Source organism: Puma concolor, chromosome E3 (genome assembly GCF_028749965.1).
Source record: "Puma concolor isolate L17-30 chromosome E3, mPumCon1.1.hap2, whole genome shotgun sequence".
Classification (NCBI taxonomy): domain Eukaryota; kingdom Metazoa; phylum Chordata; class Mammalia; order Carnivora; family Felidae; genus Puma; species Puma concolor.
The window spans coordinates 22953703-22972750 of NC_141682.1; the positions used below are offsets into that span (position 1 = coordinate 22953703).

Consider the following 19048-nt stretch of genomic DNA (forward strand, 5'->3'; position numbering starts at 1 on the left):
TGCTGTCTCTGTCTCAAAAATAAATAAACGTTAAAAAAAAATTTTTTAAAAATGGAGTGGGTAGATTTTTTCTTTTAAGTTTCTTTAAATATTTTTCTAAGTTTATTTATTTATTTTAAGACAGAGTGAGAGAGCAGGGGAAGGCAGAGAGAGAGAATCCGAAGCAGGCTCCACACGGTCAGCACAGAGCCTGATGCAAGGGTTGAACTCACAAACTGTGAGATCATGACCTGAGTCAGTATCAAGAGTTGGACGCTTAACCAACCAAGCCACCAGGCGCCCCTACTTTGTGTAGTTTTTAATTGCCATAATCAAAAGTTAAAATCAGTTCTTGCCTTATGAATGGTCCTGAGTATGATCTTGCCCCGTGTGGTAGAACCTTTGGAGCAGAATTAAATCTAGACAGTATGAGTGACATAAAGCTGTCAGATCAGAAACAATTTTTTAAACTACTTTTTCAAAATAGTCTAAAGCAGGGGTGCCTGGTGGTTCAGTCAGTTAAACGTCCGATTCTTTTTTGCTTTTAATTTTAATGTTTAATCTTGGAGAGAGAGAGAGAGAGCGCGCGAGAAAGAAAGCAAGAGCAGGGGAGGGGCAGAGAGAGAAGGAGACACAGAATCCGAAGCAGGCTCCAGGCTCCAAGCTGTCAGCACAGAGCCCGACGCGGGGCTCAAACAACCTGAGCCAAAGTTGGACGCTTAACCGACTAAGCCACCCAGGCGCCCCATAAATGTCCGACTCTTGATTTCAGCTGTCATGATCTCACATTTGGTGAGTTCGGGCTCTGTATTGGGCTCTACACGGACAGCATTACAGCATGAAGTCTGCTTGGGATTCTGTCTCTCCCTGCTCATGCTCTCTCTCCCTCTCTCAAAATAAATAAACTTAAAAACATATACACATATGTATGTATGTATGTGTATATACATATATATATAGATAGATAGATAGATATAGATATAGATAGATATTTTTAAGCCTAAAGCAGCATTGTTATTTGGGAACAAACATTTTGACCCTTCGCATCTGCCAGAAAGAACTCCGTTTTTACAGCTCTGTGTGCAAAGGAAGAAAAGCAGTAATATGTTACCGCCTACACACGTCAAAGAGACCACGAGCCTCACACCGGTGTGTTCGCATTGAAAACAGATGCTTCTGGGCTCCTGTCTCCTCCAGCCCGTGTGCATCTTCATCATCGGTCACCAGGTGGGAGCTGCCAAGGGCGGCGCTCCCCTGGTCTCACCTGTGGGGCGTCCCTCGCCATGCGGGGACCGACCTCCCGGGGACTAAGGGAGGTCGTCAGGGGGGAAGGAGGGAACGCAGGGGTGACCCTCCCAAAGGGTTTCTCAGCCCACGGCACCCCGACTCCCCCACACTCACCTGACCAGCGATGTAGATGGGCAGGAAGATCCAGGCCAACGTCAGCACGGAGAACAAGCCCTGCCCGGGGAAAAGAGAGTCAGGACTCGGCTCCCGCCAACCTCAAGGTGCTCATCTGGATCTCCTTCTGCACCTGGAGGTAGCCAGGCCTGGCTCCACCTCTGGTTCAGTCTGCGTACCTCACCCTCCCCGGACCATCATATTTCCACGTTTAAGTGGCAGAAGGGGACGAAGGAGGGAAGAGTGGAAATAGAAGCTTTTCCGTGACTCCTCATCCGGTGCCACCCTAAACCTCACGTCCTCCCCCTTCCTCCAGGCGTATCCCCTCCCTCGCTGAGCCAGGTTGGGCTTTGTAAGGGATCCCACCATACGGTAACGCGTGTCGTGTAGGCCGCAGGGTAGAACGAGCACTTTAAAAATATTAGTGACAGGGCGCCTGGGTGGCTCAGTAGGTTAAGTGTCCAACTCTTGCTTTCGGCTCAGGTCAGAGTTCACGAGTTCAAGACCTGCACTGGGTTCTACACTGATGGTGCAGAGTCTGCTTGGGATTCTCTCTCTCTTTCTCTGCCCCTCCCCTGCTCTCTCTCTCTCTCTCTCTCTCTCTCTCTCTCTCTCAAAATAAATAAACTGGCTGGCTCAGTCAGTGGAGCATATGACTCTTGATCTAGGAGTTGTAAGGTCACGCCCCCTGTTGGGCATAGAGCTTATAAATCGTTTGTTTCAAAGAAAGTCACTATGAAGATGAAAACCACCACTAACAGTGCAAGCCCTCCTCCTCAGTGAAAATCAGATCCTTCACGAGCCCTGCTCCATAGGACAGTGCGTCCTCGCTCTTGGGCATCCGGGCAAGATAGGTCGAAGCACCACACCACAGATGTCACCTGCTTTTGTGATACACAAAAAAAACCCTCTGGTCCCGGGACACCTTCTGGCTTCTGCATCCGCAGGGAAGGGATTCGGAGCCCTCTTCTCCCACACAGTGGTTTATTAGGGTCCTGACCTTACCGGCCAGCACGGAGCACACCCACACAAGCCAGAAGCCTGCGGGTCAAACTAGTTTTAGCTGGCGAGGGGTACCCTTGATGCTTCCTGCTTGTCTCCTCGTGAAGTACTGCTCCATTTTTACAAGTACGGGGCATTCACACTGTCCCCCAGGGTCACCTACTGGGCAAAGGGTGAGCTGTAGACACCCCCGGTAAGATACTTACATTCAACTCATAAGCAGTTACGGAAAGGCCTGCAGCAGCACCCGACCCTGCCAGGCCTACAAAATGCCCACTTCCAACATTGCTGGCAAACAAGGACGCACCCACCTGTAGGGAGACAGACAAGTCAGATCCTGGAGCCAAGGTCTACAGTATCTTCTCCCCACCCCCAGTTCTTCCCGTGCTCCAAAGGGACCAAGACAGAAGGAGAAATAGAGAAGGCAGGGCCATCCCTAGCCCATCTGGCATCTTCCTTTTTTTCAAATTAGAAAGACTCGTCTTCCCCAAAACTCTTACTTCCATCTATCAGTTATTGGCACAGTATGTATGCATCTTTATGATGCCTAAAATGTGAATCATACCCCATAGGGTAGTGCAGTGCACAACACGAACAACTGTATGCATCGTCCCTGGGGGAAAGGATGACAGGTATTGTGGAAGGTGCTTCATGAGGAGAATCAGGAAGCCTTTGTTATATATCCCAGTTCTGTTTCTACCTTGGCAAAGTAAATAGTTCTCCTTCTGGTAGAACATTAAGTGGCCAAGCCTATACTCAATGGCCCCAATCCCTGGTCTCAACAGATTGAACCAGACACCCCCAGTTACTTGGCCCAAAGTAGGTAAATTACATTTTCTCTCCTAAGAGTCTGGAACTGGGACACCATCTCCGTTACTAAATCCTAGCTAGTTTCTCTCACTGAGGCCTAATAGTCTCGTGATTAAACATAGAGCTTGGTCGGCGATGAAAGACTGATAAAGGCACCAAACTGTGACTTTTTCTTTTATGCAGTCAGGAGGAGTGACGTAGAATAGGAAAGGGATGAGGTTCACACTATGCGATCTGACGTTATTTAATGCTATGTCAGTGTGCAGCTGGAAAATCTTAGAGCGACTGTTCCTCATACTTTGGGAAACACTCGAATACAAGCTCCTTGAGGGTGAAGACCAGCTTACTGATGTGTTGGACAGAGTGCCAGACATCCTCCTCGGTGAATATATATTTTTAGGGAATTTGCTGAACATATAACGCAAAGCATGTCGTTGGTACCTTTTGAGAACAGTATGGTCATTGTCTCCACACATTTCACTGATCAGGGGCTCAGATACCACTTGTCTCTCCGCACCTTAAACCCTACATCTTTTGGACTCAGTGCGAATGGGAGCGGTCCTTCCTCTTCTTAGTTCAAAGATTCCACTCTTATTTCAGGAGATTCTAAGTAAACTATTATCCCTGACCATCCATGACGTAGGCAGGCCCATAGACACCTGGGTGCACGTGTGTGTGTGTGTGTGTGTGTATGTGTGTGTGTATGTGTGTGTGCACGTGCATGCTGTATTTGGCAATGCCCTGAGGTTCACTCGAAAAGAAAACACCAATTGGACTGCTGTGTTTGTTATTTGTGTTTTCAACATCCATTCCGCCTTGTCCCAGTAACGGTTTCTAGCCCCTTCCCATCTCATCGCATATGCTTGAGGACAGGTTCCAAGCTCCACCCCCCGCCCCAGTTCAGGCATTGAGTGTGTGACCCAGGCTTGAGCCAATTAGCACATCAAACTACCCTGGTCACAGTGACTGGCACAGAGGTGGGCATGGGACACAGTCAGAGATGAGATATTTTCCATGCTGTTCCATGCACTGGGACTTGAGAGGATGAGAAGTCTAGAGCAAAGTCTGCTATCTTGTTGCCATGAAGTTGACCCTGTTTGGGGAATAGCGCTCATCCAGAAGAAGAGAAATTGATACAGAGGAGAGGAGAGGAGAGGAAGGAAGGAAGGAAGGAAGGAAGGAAGGAAGGAAGGAAGGAAGGAAGAGAGGGAGGGGAGGGAAAGAGGGAGGGAGGAAGGAAAGGTTAAAGAGAGGAAGAGAGGGAGGGATGGAAACCAGGTCCTAATGATATCACTTGAGCCCTTGCACTCAACCATACCTGAAACCAGCCTAACTGATTGAGTTGGAGCTAAGCCTTCTCTAGACTGTGACTTCACACAACGTGCAACCCGGGTCCTGAGAGACCAAAGGCTAGACAGACCATCAGCATGTGAAGAAGTGACTTCAACTGAACCAAAGACCACTTACTGGCCACCACACCATGTCCCCTCCGGCTAGGAAGTAGCCTTTCACTGTGTCTCTTTTGGTCTTCACTGTGGACTGAAACAAAGAAGAAGGGTGGGTAACAGTCAGAGGCACCCCGAAGTGCCAAAGCCATGGAAAACTAACTGGGAGTCCAGCAGGCCAGATCTGGACAGCAAATATAGGGTGCTTTGGACCCACGGTTTTTAAGAAGATTTTAATTTGAATGCTTTAGAGGAGACAAATTCTTCAGGTCAATACAACCCCTGCTTATGGCTCCCTTACATGTCTGAGTTTTCAACCTATGCTCATAGCTAGGATAGCTCATAAGGGGCACCATTTACTGAGTGTTAGTGCTACATAGTGTCACAGGAGCACAGCCATCAGACGCCCCTAAGCATCTCTGCGCTTTATCTCATGTTAATCCTTACAAACTCCTATGAAGTTGGTATCATGAGGCCCATCTAACAGACGAAGAAAATGAGACTCAGAAGTAAAGTCACTCTAGTGCCATTGTTTCCTGAGAGTGGAAGTGTCGGGAATTCAGGTCCAGGTCAGCCTTGGGAGCCCATGTCCTTAGCCGGCCAACAAAACCGTCTTTAGAAGGAGTGAGCTTCTAAGCATCGAAGGTGTTTGAATAGACACATTTCGGCTGCTAAGTGGCTTGTCTGATCTTGGCAAGCAGTTGCACGTCTCTGAGCCTGGGTGCGAACGCTGGTGAGGGGATTCTTACTGGATAGGACATGGCAGGAAATGGTATCTTTTCATCCCTGCAAATGACCTTGCTATAGAAAACAAAACCTGAGGCTCATTCCTGACACAGGAAGTATTTTTTTTAAATAAAAAACTCACGGGGCACCTTGGTGGCTCAGCAGGTTAAGTGTCCTCCAGCTCAGATCATCTCATGGTTCATGAGTTTGAGCCCCACATTGGGCTCTGTGCTGACAGCGTGGAGCCTGCTTGGGATTCTCTGTCTCTGTCTCTCTCTCTCAAAATAAATAAATAAACTTAATTTTTTTTTTTTTTAAATAAAGAACTCCGTGAAAGGGATTATCTAAATCCAGGGTTCCCAAACTAGTAATACATCAGAGACTCCTGGTCCTCTTGTGAAAATACCGATTGGGGCGCCTGGGTAGCGCAGTCGGTTAAGCGTCCGACTTCAGCCAGGTCACGATCTCGCGGTCCGTGAGTTTGAGCCCCGCGTCGGGCTCTGGGCTGATGGCTCAGAGCCTGGAGCCTGTTTCCGATTCTGTGTCTCCCTCTCTCTCTGCCCCTCCCCCGTTCATGCTCTGTCTCTCTCTGTCCCAAAAATAAATAAACGTTGAAAAAAAAATTAAAAAAAAAAAAGAAAATACCGATTCCCAGTGCCTCCAACCTCACCCTAACTTAACCCTGACCCCAAGGCTGTCTGACATGAAAGCTCTTACTCTCAACAATGTCTCCTCCTTCTCACTATGTCCTGCTAAGAGCGGAGGGCAGGGGAGTGTGCAGGGAAAGGTCTTTGGAACGTCCAGCATTGCATCCCCTTGTTGACTTGGAGGAGGAAAAGCTAAGGGGTAGGAGTAGAAAAATGATGTATAAATAGTTGGAGCAAAGTGGGGACACCTTGGGGCTCAGCTTTCAAGTCTTTTGTACCAAATGGCCTAAAACCCAGATAGCAGTATCTTCTCTTCAGCATCCTTATCCCAAAATTACTAATGTTCTGAGCATGGAAGGAGTTCCTAGGGGCACCTGGCTGGCTCAGTCAGAGGAGGGGCATGCCATTCTTGATCTGGGGGTCACGAGTCTGAGCCCCATGCCAGGTGTGGAGATTACTTAAACAAATAAGAACTTTAAAAGAATAAAGAATTCCTAGAAATTGGTAAGTAAAAGAACAAGAACCTAATGAAAATGGGAAAAATATATGAAACCGTGCATCACAGAAAGGAATGAAGTGGTCTTTAAACATATGTAAGGGTGTCCAGCCTCATTTATTATAAGATAAATGCAATTTTTTTAGAGAGAGGGAGCGTGAGTGGGGGAGAGGGGCAGAGGGAGAGAGAATCCCAAGCAGGCTCCGTGCTGTCAGCACAGAGCCCAACACAGGGCTTGAACTCTCAGACCATAACATCATGACCTGTGCCAAAGTTCTATGCTCAACCCACGGAGCCACCCAGGCACCCGAATCCTGTGCAACTTTTAAAAAGACAAGGAAGCTTCTATGCACTGATATGAAAAGATATCCCAGAGATCATGATAGGTGAAAAACAGCGAGGTGAAAAAACAACAGTATAATAACCTACTTCCTATTTAAGAAAGAGGTAAATATACATGATAATATTTGCTCGGATTTCCATAAGGAAACTCAAATTAATGTACAAACAAGGTTACAACAGTGGTTACTTGTGAAGGGAAAGGTAGTAGTGAAATTTTCACTGTTTTTTTTTAATGTTTATTTCTTTTCTTTTCTTTTTTTTTTTTTTTTAGTGTTTATTTATTTTGAGAGAGGGAGAGTGGGGGAAGGGCAGAGAGAAAGGGAGAGAGAGAATCCAAAGCAGGCTCCGGGCTATCAGTGCAGAATCTGACTCAGGGCTCGAACTCACAAACCTTGAGATCATGACTCCTGAGCCAAGATCAAAAGTCAGGACACTCAACCAACTGAGCCACCCAGACCCCCCTAAGTTGCTTTTATTTGAATATTGTGACTGTATTGCCTTAAAAAAAAAAAAAAAAAAAAAAAAAAAAGCTGGGGCGCCTGGGTGGCTCATTCGGCTAAGCGTCCGACTTCAGCTCAGGTCATGATCTCAACAGTTTGTGGGTTCAAGCCCCGTGTCGGGCTCTGTGCTGACGGCATGGAGCCTGGAGCCCACTTTGAGTTCTGTGCCTCTCCCTGTCTCTTTGTCCCTCCCCTGCCCTTGCTCACACTCTGTCTCTCTCTCTCTCTCTCTCAAAAATAAAAAACATTAAAAACATTGTTTTAAAAAGCTTGCTTTAAAAAAGAAAAAAGAATATGGGCTTCAAAGTGAAGGAGATATGGATTCTAACCCAGCTGTGCTAACTTACTAATATACAAGGAGTTTCCATTTTTGAGCCTCAGTGTCCTTATCTATAAAATGGGTACAGCAGTAGCGTCTTCTTCATAGATATCTGTGCAAATTACATGACATAGCATGAGACGAAAGTGCCTAAGACAGCACCTGACCCATGGTCAACTCTGTATTTTTACAAGTTTAAAGTTCTAATTACTTTACGACCTTGGGCGAGTTTCTACCTCTGCCTCCTCTGGCCTGGCTTACCCAAAGTCCAACAGCCAGGACGAAGAGGAAGTACAGAACCAATACCGCGATGTCACCTGGCTCCAGGCTCCTCTGGGGAAAAGCCTCCAGGGGATCGGACTCCGTGGGCTGAGGACTGCCGGAGCTGCTCTCCATGGTCCTGAGCAAACTTTCAATCCTGCGGGAAGTGCAAAAGCGGGTCAGATGTCAGCACCAGAGCTACTTCCTCACCCTCTGCGTGGCTACCTCCTTGGAGCAAGCGAAAGGACACCTGTGGAGAGATGTGTAGTGGGGACAGATCTCCCAGGAAGGCAGATCCACTCACCCATCCATCCATCCATCCATCCATTCACTCATTCATTCAGCAAACGAATGATTTGAAGTCACATCAAATCAACAGCTACTTTTTAGCAACTCAGCCACTCACTCGGCAAAATATTAAGAACAAACTGTGAATAGTACAGATGCTTTCATCATCCCATCCCACTTCAGGAGCACATGACCAAGAGTGAGAGTAAAACAAGACACTGGAGTTATTTCCCATTTCTGAGGAACCTCAGAGGTGGGCAAGAGTCGAGCCAACATCTTGTCTGAGGGTCGGCGGGACATTAGTCTTGTTCCAGTGTCAGCCAGGCCCGTAAAACTGAATATATTTTGTAATATATATAGCACCTCCTACATCATTCTAAGTGTTTACAAACCTGTAAAGTGGGCACTATTGTTTTCATCCCCATTTTATTTTATTTTCTTTTTTTTTTTCTTTTTTTTTTTTTTTTTAATTTTTTTTTTCAACGTTTATTTTTTTTTGGGACAGAGAGAGACAGAGCATGAACGGGGGAGGGGCAGAGAGAGAGGGAGACACAGAATCGGAAACAGGCTCCAGGCTCCGAGCCATCAGCCCAGAGCCTGACGCGGGGCTCGAACTCACGGACCGCAAGATCGTGACCTGGCTGAAGTCGGATGCTTAACCGACTGCGCCACCCAGGCGCCCCTTCATCCCCATTTTACAGATGGCAAAATTGAGACACAGGGAACTTGTCTAAGATTAATATGGCTCAAGTGGCAGAGACAGGACTTGAAGGCAAATAATCTTGCTCCAGAATCCATGCCTTGAACCACTGTGTCCTCGGCTGTTTCTCAGTATACTGTACTTCTGTGGGCAATTTAAGGGATTCCTACGGGGAACAGAATGTCCCCCTCAAGGATGGGCACCTTCTAATCCTCAGAACCTGTGAATATGTTAAGTTACATGACCAAAAGACAATTGAGTTTACAAACAGAATTAAGGTTGCCAGTCAGCTCTCCTTAAAATTGGGAGATTTTCCCTGAAGTGTCTGAGTGAGATAATTGCAACCACAAAGGTCTTTAAAAGTGAAGAGAGAATCCGAAAAGAGAACCAGCATGAGAAGGATTTGGGCCAATGTTGCTGGCTTTGAAGATGGAGTAAAAGGGCGCACAAACCAAGGAAAGCAGGCAGCTTCTAGAAGCTGGGAACAGAAATGAATGCATTCTACCCTAGAGCATCCGAAAGGAATTCAGCTGTGCTGTCACCTTAATGTTAGCCCAGGGAGACCCATTTAGAACTTGTGACTTCCAGAACTGTAAGATAATAATCCTGCATCGTTTCAAGCCACTACCTTCTGGTGATTTTTTGCAGCAATAATTGGAAACTAATAAAACTCCTAAGGGTGATTTTCAACCATAAGCGATTTGGGCATGGACTTATTCCCAGTGTGTGACTCCACTCTGGAGGTCTGGGAGTGAAAAGACTCATGATGCCCCCATGATCTACACACTGCCTCCCATCTACACACCGAGGTGTGAATAAGCATGTCACGTTTAAGGAATCGCCAGATTCTTGCCTGAGTATTAGGTAAGATTAGGAAGAGGGGACTGGGCAGTGGGGTCGATCAGATATGAAGGTGACTATCTCAGCCCTTTGATGTCATTAAAGGATTTTTATAGGGTCAGCGATTCCCAACTTCTCAGACATCAAATATAGCAAATATTTTTATAAAGATTTTTAAATCAATTTATTTATTTTGAGAGAGAGAGAGAGCAGGAGCAAGGGAGGAGCGGAGAGGGAGCAGGGGAGAGAGAATCAAAGCAGGCCCCACGATGTCTCCGTGCAGCCTGATGCGGGGGGGGGGGGGGGGTCGGGTCAAACTCACAAACCCAGAGATCATGGCCTGAGCCAAAACCAAGACTCAGACGCTTAACCGACTGAGTCACCCAGGCGCCCTCGCACATCACTTTTTAAAAAGTCTATACAATGCTTTAAGTCCAAAAGAAATAAAAGGAAAGCCATTTATGATAAACTGATGAATGCTTCAACATATCACCGATCTGCCGACTCCACGGGAGACCCCAAGAACAGTCAGATACTTGCACCCACTATGCTAAGTTTTGAACTTAAGGGAAATGAGAAAGTCGGAAGCCATTTTAGTGCAAAACCTCAGAATCAAAAGTGAATCCGCAGAGGAACAGCACCAGCATCAACAGTGTGGGGGTTGGGGTGCTGACCCTCTTGTGCAGCTGAAAATCCACGTGCGGTTTTTGACTCCCCCAAAATGTAACTACAAATAGCCTACTGTGATTTTAAATGTTATGGAAAAGTCCAAGCAATACCGTGCTTTTAAGACAGAGCACTGAAAAATATTTGAGACAATGCTGTGAAGATAAAAGCAGGCACATTCTTTGCTTTAAAAAATTTGGGGCGCCTGGGGGGCTCAGTTGATTAAGCGTCCGACTTTGGCTCAGGTCACAATCTTGCAGGTCGTGAGTTCGAGCCCCTCATTGGGCTCTGGGCTGACAGCTCAGAGCCTGGAGTCTGCTTCAGATTCTGTGTCTCTGGCTCTCTCTGCTCCTCCCCCACTTGTGTTCTGTCTCTCTCTCTCTCTCAAAAATAAATAAACATCAATCAACAAATAAACAAATATCAAAAAAATTTTAAATTAAAAACAAACCACTTGGTGTTTCATATACACTGGAGCTCTAGTCTATAAGCATGTTGTTCACCCACATGCAAGTCTGGAACATCTCGAAAGTTCATGCTGCATGGGGCAGTTCTGTGCATTTCGGGGAGTCTAGCATCTCTGGTCTCCATGCACTGAAGGCCAGTGGTACCCCCAAACGACTGTCATAAGCAAAGATGCTCCCATACTTTTTCAAAGCATCTCCTGTTGGGCAGCCATGCCCCCACGGCACACCTGTGCTCTGGGTTAAGGGACAAGGGAGTTGTAGGACCCAATGGGGGTGAGGGTAGGTTGACTAGAAGCAGGAAGGTGACCGTGTAATGCCACAGACTTTAGATGAAATCTAGAGGGGCGTGCAAGAGGATGTGAGAAATAACTTGGGGTTAAAATCAACAGTGCATGGGGCACCTGAGTGGGTCAGTCAGTTAAGCGGCCGACTTCACCTCAGGTCATGATCTCGCGGTCCATGAGTTCGAGCCCCACGTCGGGCTCTGTGCTGCCAGCTCAGAGCCTGGAGCCTGTTTCAGATTCTGTGTTTCCCTCTCTCTGACCTTCCCCCGTTCATGCTGTCTCTCTCTGTCTCAAAAAAATCAATAAACGTTAAAAAAAAAAAATTAAAAAAAAAAATCAGCAGTGCTTGGGGCACCTGGGAGTTTCAGTCGGTTAAGCGGCTGACTTCACCTCAGGTCATGATCTCACAGTCCATGAGTTCGAGCCCCGCGTCGGGCTCTGTGCTGACAGCTCGGAGCCTGGAGCCTGTTTCGGATTCTGTGTCTCCCTCTCTCTCTGACCCTCCCCTGTTCATGCTCTGTCTCTCTCTGTCTCAAAAATAAATAAACGTTAAAAAAAAATTAAAAAAAAAAATCAGCAGTGCTTGGGGCGCCTGGGTGTTTCAGTCGGTTAAGCGTCCGATTTTGGCTCAGGTCATGATCTCACGGTTTGTGAGTTTGAGCCCCGCACTGGCCTCTGTGTGGACAGCTGGGAGCCTGGTGACTGTTTTGGATTCTGTGTCTCCCTCTCTGTCTGCCCCTCCCCTGCTCACACTCTTTCTCTCCTTCAAAAATAAACATTCCAAAAAAATTTTTTAAAAATCAATAGGGCTTGGTGATGAATCGACAGGATAAGGATTGGGGAGTAATTTCCCGCAGACAGAACAGCCTGATTACCTGGGCAGGCTATTCCTTGTTCCTAGAGTACGTTTCCTCATCCTCAATAACTCTTTGTTATGGGGTGGGGGAGGCTGTCCTGTGCAACATGAGATGTTTAACAACCTCTCTGGTAGCTACCCACAGGATGCCAGGAGCATCTTCTCCCAACTGTAAGAGCCACAGAAGTCCCCTGGGTGGAGAACAGGACCTTAGAGCCCTATAAGAGGGGACTGGATGTTCACTTAGACAAGATGCCTCAGGGGGGCGCTCTATGATCTTACGTTTCCTTCGCATGCCAAGTATGACTTTGAACTTCTCCCTGGGGCTGCACCTTGCCTAGTTCTGTTGGGAGGGTGCTCACAGCTTCTCAGACCTAATCTTCCCTGGAAGGGAAGACCCAAGCAGCCATGCGTCCACCGCATTTATGGAGGGGAAAGAGGGAAGAGAGAAGGAGGGAAAGAGGGAAGCCAGCCAGTAGTGGGTAGACCCAGCTCAGACACTTACTCTGTCCTAATACAGGAGGAAGTTGAGTAGCAGAAGCCAGGATTCCCCTCACCCAGCAGTCAATCAGCCTAGATTTCATGGCCATTGTCATCTGTGAAATGGGGTAATATCCTGCTCCGGACCAACCTAACTGGACCAGACACCTGCAAAGTCTTTGTTCAAGAAAGTGGGAAGGGAGGCTAGTTTCTTGGGCCAGAAGAGAGGCTCATAAAAAAGGGTCTTACCAGGAGAGGCACATTTTGGAGGCTTGGAGAGGAGGGGGCTGGATGGTCCCTCAGGGTAGCTCAAGGGTGAAATCCCTATTAGGTAGGTAGGGTCAGTGCACGTGATCAGCCAAGAAGCTGTGGCTGGGAGAGGTTTAGCATCATGTCCACAGCCAGGGCTCGAACCCCGATCTGTATGGTTTCACAGCCTGTGTTTTTAAACACACCGACCTGCTGCTTCCAAATCCAGGGGCTTCGGGGAAGGTGAGGGCTTAGAGCTCAGGAAGCAGTTCAAGGCGGAGATTGATGCAGAACTGAGGAGTAGGGTGGATGGTTCTAGAACCCAGCAGGTCTGAAAGGGAGGAAGGAGGGGCAGTGGGTTGAAGGGTGAGGCGGCCCCTCCCCCAGCTGCCCCTTGCAGGCCTCTGCCCGCCAGGCACCGAGGGCGGTGGGAGCGGATAAACAACTTATTCATCACAGCTCCGGGCAGGCTGGCACAGACTCCAGGCTCTTCCTGGGTCCCAGGGAGGTGGGGGCCCTGCCAGGGGCCGGGAGGGACCGGCCCGTGGGTGTGGCAGGATTAGGAGCGGGGATCAGAGAAGCTGTGAACCCCAGTGCTGCTGGTTCACCCACATGCTCCCAGGCTCAATGAGCCCCTTCTGAGCAAAATCTGTGAGCACTGTGGATTGAAGGCATGGAGATCACTTCTCATCTGGTCAGCCTGTGAGGCACACACCAGTCCCCTTTACAGGTGGGAGACGGAGGCATGAAGAGGGAAAAGTGAGCTGGGCTCGAGTCTTCGCCACTTGCTTCTAGGTCACAGTAAATGCCCAGCGGTAGGATTCGAACCCAGGTCCTCAGCTGAAGGAACTTGCATTATCCGATACTGGCTGTTCTGTCATTATTTCCTCCCTCCCGCCCGTCTTGCCTGTCTGCTCCCCTCCTCCTTCCCTCCCGCCTTTTCTGTTCTTTTCCACAAGCATTTATTAGGCACCAGCTGTGTGCCAGGGTCTGTGCTAGGCACAAAGTAGTGAGTGGGGCAGACATGGCCCCTGCAGCTCTGTACGTGAGAGCCCTGTGCCCTTGCGCTGTTCTAGACGGGGCCAAGCTGGGGGTGGGGTACGGGTTCACCTCCTGGGAGGGACCCTCTCTGTATGGGAGGGCAGGGTTAGCGGGAGTGCGGACAAAGCTGTCCTTGTAACAACTGCTTTGTTTGTAAGAACACCCTGCCCTAGCAGTCACCGATGGACTGGAGAACAAAGGAAGCCCAGCACCCAGGGATGGCAGCCTACCCTTTTCCTTTTAGCCGGTTACATAATTTGCCACAGCAGATGTGGAAATTTTCCACACCCCAGTGCGAGGAAAAGACCGGGAAATGCGTCCACAGGTGGGGTGGGGGCCCTAGGTTTCTTAGGCTGGTTCCCCTGTGTGCGTCCACTGCCGGGGGTCAGATTTACATTATTCTTTTTTTGAGAGAGAGAGAGAGAGGGGATGAGCAGGGGAGGGGCAGAGAGAGAGAGAGAGAGACAGAGAAAGAGAGAATCTCAAGCAGGCTCCGCGCTGTCAGCACAGAGCCTAGTGCAGGGCTCGAACTCACAAACCATAAGATCATGACCTGAGCCGAAACCCAGAGTCGCTCAGCCCAGGACGCTCAACCGACTGAGACACCCAGGCCGCCCCTACATGATTCTTTATAACTTATGTGTCTTGAAACATTTCATCACAAAAGAAACAGAAACAAACAGAACAAGATTTACAGCATAACATCATCTGCATATATTAAACACATGCAAGACACAAAATAGTTTGACGTATTTTGCCAGGACGCAGGTACATTTGTCAAACCACATTATTGGGGACAGGAAATAAAAGAGACAGACAGACAGAAACTAGGGAGGGGCCCTGCTCTGACAACAGACAACAACTATTTTCCTGCAAGACTTAATTATAGACCAAAGCTCTCTGGGAAAGAGCTGCCCTGATCCAGTATAAAGATACTTGCACTGCATGGCCTGATTCAAATCCTGGCTCTGCCTCTTATTAGCTCCGTGATCTTGGGCAAACAACTTCTCTGAGGCTCAGTTTCCCCATCTATAAAATGGGGGTAATACCAAGACCTATGTCACAGGCTTGTTAAAAACTTTAAACAAGTCCATTATATAACATGATTAAGTCTAGAATACTCGGTGTATCCTTGTCCTTGTTAGAGAAAAAAAAAAAAAAAAAGAGCCTGGACTTTGTGGTCAAGTGGATCCTGGCCACCTACGTGTGTGAATCTCATTTTAAATCCACAACACCCGAGAGGTCAGGTCTCTGATTAACCCCATTGAACACGGGAGAAAAATAAAGCAGCGGCACCGGGCCCAAAGTCACACTGCTGGTAAATGACTGAACCCAGGTGCAAACCAGGCTTACCGCCTAAGTCTGTAACCGCTGCCTGGCAGGGAAAATGCCAGGGGTGGGGACCTTCGGGGATGACCTTGTCTCGTGATTCCTCAAACAGAACACGTCCAGGGGCACCTGGGTGGCTCAGTCGGTTAAGCGGCCGACTTCGGCTCAGGTCATGATCTCGCGGTCCGTGAGTTCGAGCCCCGCGTCAGGCTCTGTGCTGACAGCTCAGAGCCTGGAGCCTGTTTCGGATTCTGCGTCTCCCTCTCTCTGACCCTCCCCCGTTCATGCTCTGTCTCTCTCTGTCTCAAAAACGAATAAATGTTAAAAAAAAGAAAACAAAAACACGTCCAATTTGGGGAGCACACTGTTGGAAGCCAGGACCCGCCACGACGCTCAGCGGCCACTTTGTACAACCTGCCGCTTGCAGACGCCCAAGAGCCTTGAGTCATGCGTCCATTCATTCACTCACCCGTCCAAGGGTCCGTGGGCACCTGCGATGTGTGGGGGGCCCTGTGCCCAAGCGAGATGGCTACGAGGGCCATTGCCAGGACCACACACTGTCGAAGCACTTAGAGGGTCTCCTTCTCAACTCCCGGAATCTATTGGTCCCTAATTCATTCCCTTCCACCTCCCAAGCACGGCTGAATCCATCCATTTTCCCTTTACTTCCAGGCGTCCATCCATCCCAAGCCAGCACTAGGACGAGGACCTCTCGCCTCGTCCCCTTCCAACCCACCCCTCGGGCGGAAGCCACAGGGATCGCTGACCATAAGTCAGATCAGGACATCACTAGCCTCATCTCTCACTGGCCCTTACTACTCTGGCCTCAGAGTCTTCGCCATTCTGTTCCCTCTGCCTGGAACGCTCTTCCCTCTCTCCAGCCTCAGCTTGACCAGCTCCTATCCGGGCTTCAGATGTTATCCTACCATCACAAGCCCAGAGGAGCTCTCTCCCCGCCTCAGCCTAAATCGGGTCCTTAAGTTATTTGCCGTCAGAACAAAGGTGACTTTTCCTCACTGTTGAGTCAAACAAGATGTCGGGTTGGTATGAGTCATCATTGGCCGTCCCCGCTACTGTAAGCTCTTGGAAAGCAGGGACCATGTCTGTCTTGCTCACACTATTCCGAAGCTGGCACTCAATAGACATCTGGGTAGCACACATGGGATTTCCAGTAAAAAAAACAAACAAACAAACAAAAGGGGCGCCTGGGTGGCTCAGTCGGTTGGGCATCCAACTTCGGCTCAGGTCATGATCTCGCGGATTATGAGTTCCAGCCCCGCATCGGGCTCTGTGCTGACGGCTCAGAGCCTGGAGCCTGCTTTGGATTCTGTGTCCCCCTCTCTCTCTCCCCCTCCCATGCTCATGCTCTCTGTCTCTCAATAATAAATAAACATTAAAAAAAATTTTTTTAAAAACAAAAAACAAACAAAACCATGGGATTTCCAGAGCTTTTGCTATATACCCTGGCACATTATGACCCCTCCTCCCCCAAGTCCTATCCCTAAGGACTTCGGGAGGGCACCTCTCCCTTGCGCTTCTCCAGAATCATCCAGCAGAACACCCACTGTCGGAAAACCAGATGATGTGGGTGAGCTCATGGCTGTGGGAGCGGAGTCTCAGCTTTGCCTCTCACTATCAGTGCAAACCTGGGCGTGCTTCCGGATGGCTGTCTGTCTCTCTCTGTGAATCAGGGTGGCTGTGTCCTCCGCAGGGACTGACCAGGCCCAGGAGGAGGAGGCCAGTACATGTGCCAGCACATTGCAGTGAAACTCAGATTTGCCTTGTAAATAGCAGCCGGGCAGGCAGCAGCCCATCCCCCCGGCCTTTCAGGGGTTTACAAAGATATTTCCACCCGCATTATCTCTTTGGGTCCTTGGGAGATAGCACGCCTGCAGGCTGGGCTGGGCTGGGGTTTACATTCCCATTTAACAGATTTTTAAGAAACCTGAGGCTCAGTGAAGTGAAATGATCCACCAACTCCGATCTTGGGAAGTGGACGAACGGGGACCAAGCCTGGTGCCACTGGGCTGTACCCACCCCCCCAACAACATACACTCCATGTGCCCGGTAGAGAGGAGCTATGCCCCCACCCCCGGCTCACAGCGGGAGTCCTCTCGGCCACCAAGGCCTCCCTTCCCCAGACCAACGTCCCCAGTATGGCGAATGGGCACCAGGTTGGGCAAGGTGCCAGCAAGGAACCTTACCTTCCTCTGATGCAGGGCTCACCTGCCCTGGGGCCTGCCCGTGGCTTCTGAGGCAGAAGGAGGTTGTGGAGAAGGGCCCCACCCCCCCGCCGGCTCCTCCCCCCTCCTAGCCAGAGGACAGCGGCCGCCCTCTCCTGCACCGCCTACAGCTGAGAGCCTCCTTGCAGGTCAAACTCCAAATTCCAGCCCCACTACAGGCAGGGGTGAGGAAGAGAATGATATCCCCAGGCACGAGAGACGGTGGGCCCAGCCCTGAACCCCTGAACTCTGTGCAGGCCCCAGTGGGGAGGAGGGTAATCCCTGAGCTCCGCCCACACAGCCTCCACCTGGTAGGGTGCCCATGGCAGGGAGGGGTGGGGGAGTGGCAGGAGCCCCGAACTGTCCTGCTTCACTCACCCACTCCTCCACTGGCCCGCCTCCACGCTGGGGACAGGCGGGCTTGGGACGAGCTGGGGGAAGGGGGGAGGAGAGATGCGGGGACTGGGGGGGTGGGGATGAGGGGGGAGGCAGGGGACAGCGGAAAAATCCCAGGAGGGCACTTGCAGCCACGGCCCCATCACTGCAGCAGCAGTAACAGTGACCACCCTTTGTTCAGCCCCTTTTGCCGGGTGCTCTCCGGGCCAAGGCAGCGCAAAGACAAGCGTCTGGAGCCCAGGGGAGCTATGGGGAACGACCAAGCCACGGCCCGAGGGGCCCGCGGCACCGGGACAGGCAATGGAGGACAGCGCAACGCTTCCACTGGATGTTCAGAGCATTCAAACAAGTTTTGAAATAGACACTAGCATTTACAAAGCATGAGACTTTAAACCAGACTGATCTCCCACTTTCGTAGAACATTCTGAAGATCTGGGGGGCTCAGTGGGTTAAGTGGCTGACTAGGAGCCTGCTTCGGATTCTGTGTCTCCCCCCCCTCTCTGCCCCTGCCCTGCTTGCACTCTGTCTCTCTCAAAAATAAACATTAAAAAAAAAAAACAACCCATTATGAAGATGTGGCCACACCAGGCCCACAGTGCCACATGACAGCCACTGGCTGGAGTAGCGTCGTGGCCAACTTGTGTCACCACAGACCCCTACCTCCAACCCACCTTCTTCCTTCACCAGACCCTGCTGGGCCCTGGGTATGCGGCACCCCCACCTTGCAGCATAATTCAGAAAGGACAGCGATAATGAAGATGCATCAGGTTCGTTCTAAGTGCTCTCTCTCCCCGTCTTCGCTCACGTGGTCTTTCCAACAACTCTGAGACGGAGCCTGATTATCTCCCTTTTACTGATGAGGAAGGAGAGAGGCCAGTAACTTGCCCAAGGTCACCGAGAGGTGAGCGGCAGACTTAGGATGGGAACCCAGAGCCCTACAAGAGCGGGGGGCAGGGTGGGGGGACAGCAGGCAGGTTCCGGGGTCAGAGCGAGGAGGCTGGCCAGGTGGGGCTGCGGCCCACTGGAGAGCATGTGTCCCTGCTAAAGGGGGCAGTCCTGGCTCAGCTGTCATGTGAGGAGGAACACAGGCCCAATGGTGCCAGACCTTCCGATTGTTCTAGAAAACTGAAAAGGGCAGAATTTTGTGTAAAGTCTCATGACTGTCTGGATTCATAGCCTGAGCCGAAATCAAGAGTGGGACGGTGGACCGACTGAGCCACTGATGCTCCCAGAGTGGTGGGGTGGACCCCCAAGGCAGGCTCCACGCTGCTTGAGATTCTCTAGTCCCCTGCCCCCCCCACC

General features: G+C 49.8%; 1 protein-coding gene across 2 annotated transcripts in view; it reads right to left on the reverse strand.

Moving 5' to 3' along the window:
* Positions 1-17578, reverse strand: part of SLC5A11 (solute carrier family 5 member 11) — a 48863-nt gene extending 31285 nt beyond the window's left edge. Inside the window, exons 1-6 of one of the 2 annotated variants that reach the window (XM_086692678.1) lie at positions 17333-17426; positions 12969-13089; positions 7929-8178; positions 4660-4731; positions 2589-2693; positions 1381-1440 (exon numbers count right to left, since the gene is read on the reverse strand). In XM_086692678.1, the coding sequence (XP_086548804.1) occupies positions 1381-1440; positions 2589-2693; positions 4660-4731; positions 7929-8063 (372 nt within the window). In that variant the 5' untranslated portion in view covers positions 8064-8178; positions 12969-13089; positions 17333-17426. Of the gene's footprint in view, positions 1-1380; positions 1441-2588; positions 2694-4659; positions 4732-7928; positions 8179-12968; positions 13090-17332 lie in introns of both variants that reach the window. The other variant, XM_086692677.1, reaches the window with a different exon arrangement.
* Positions 17579-19048: the final 1470 nt, after the last annotated feature.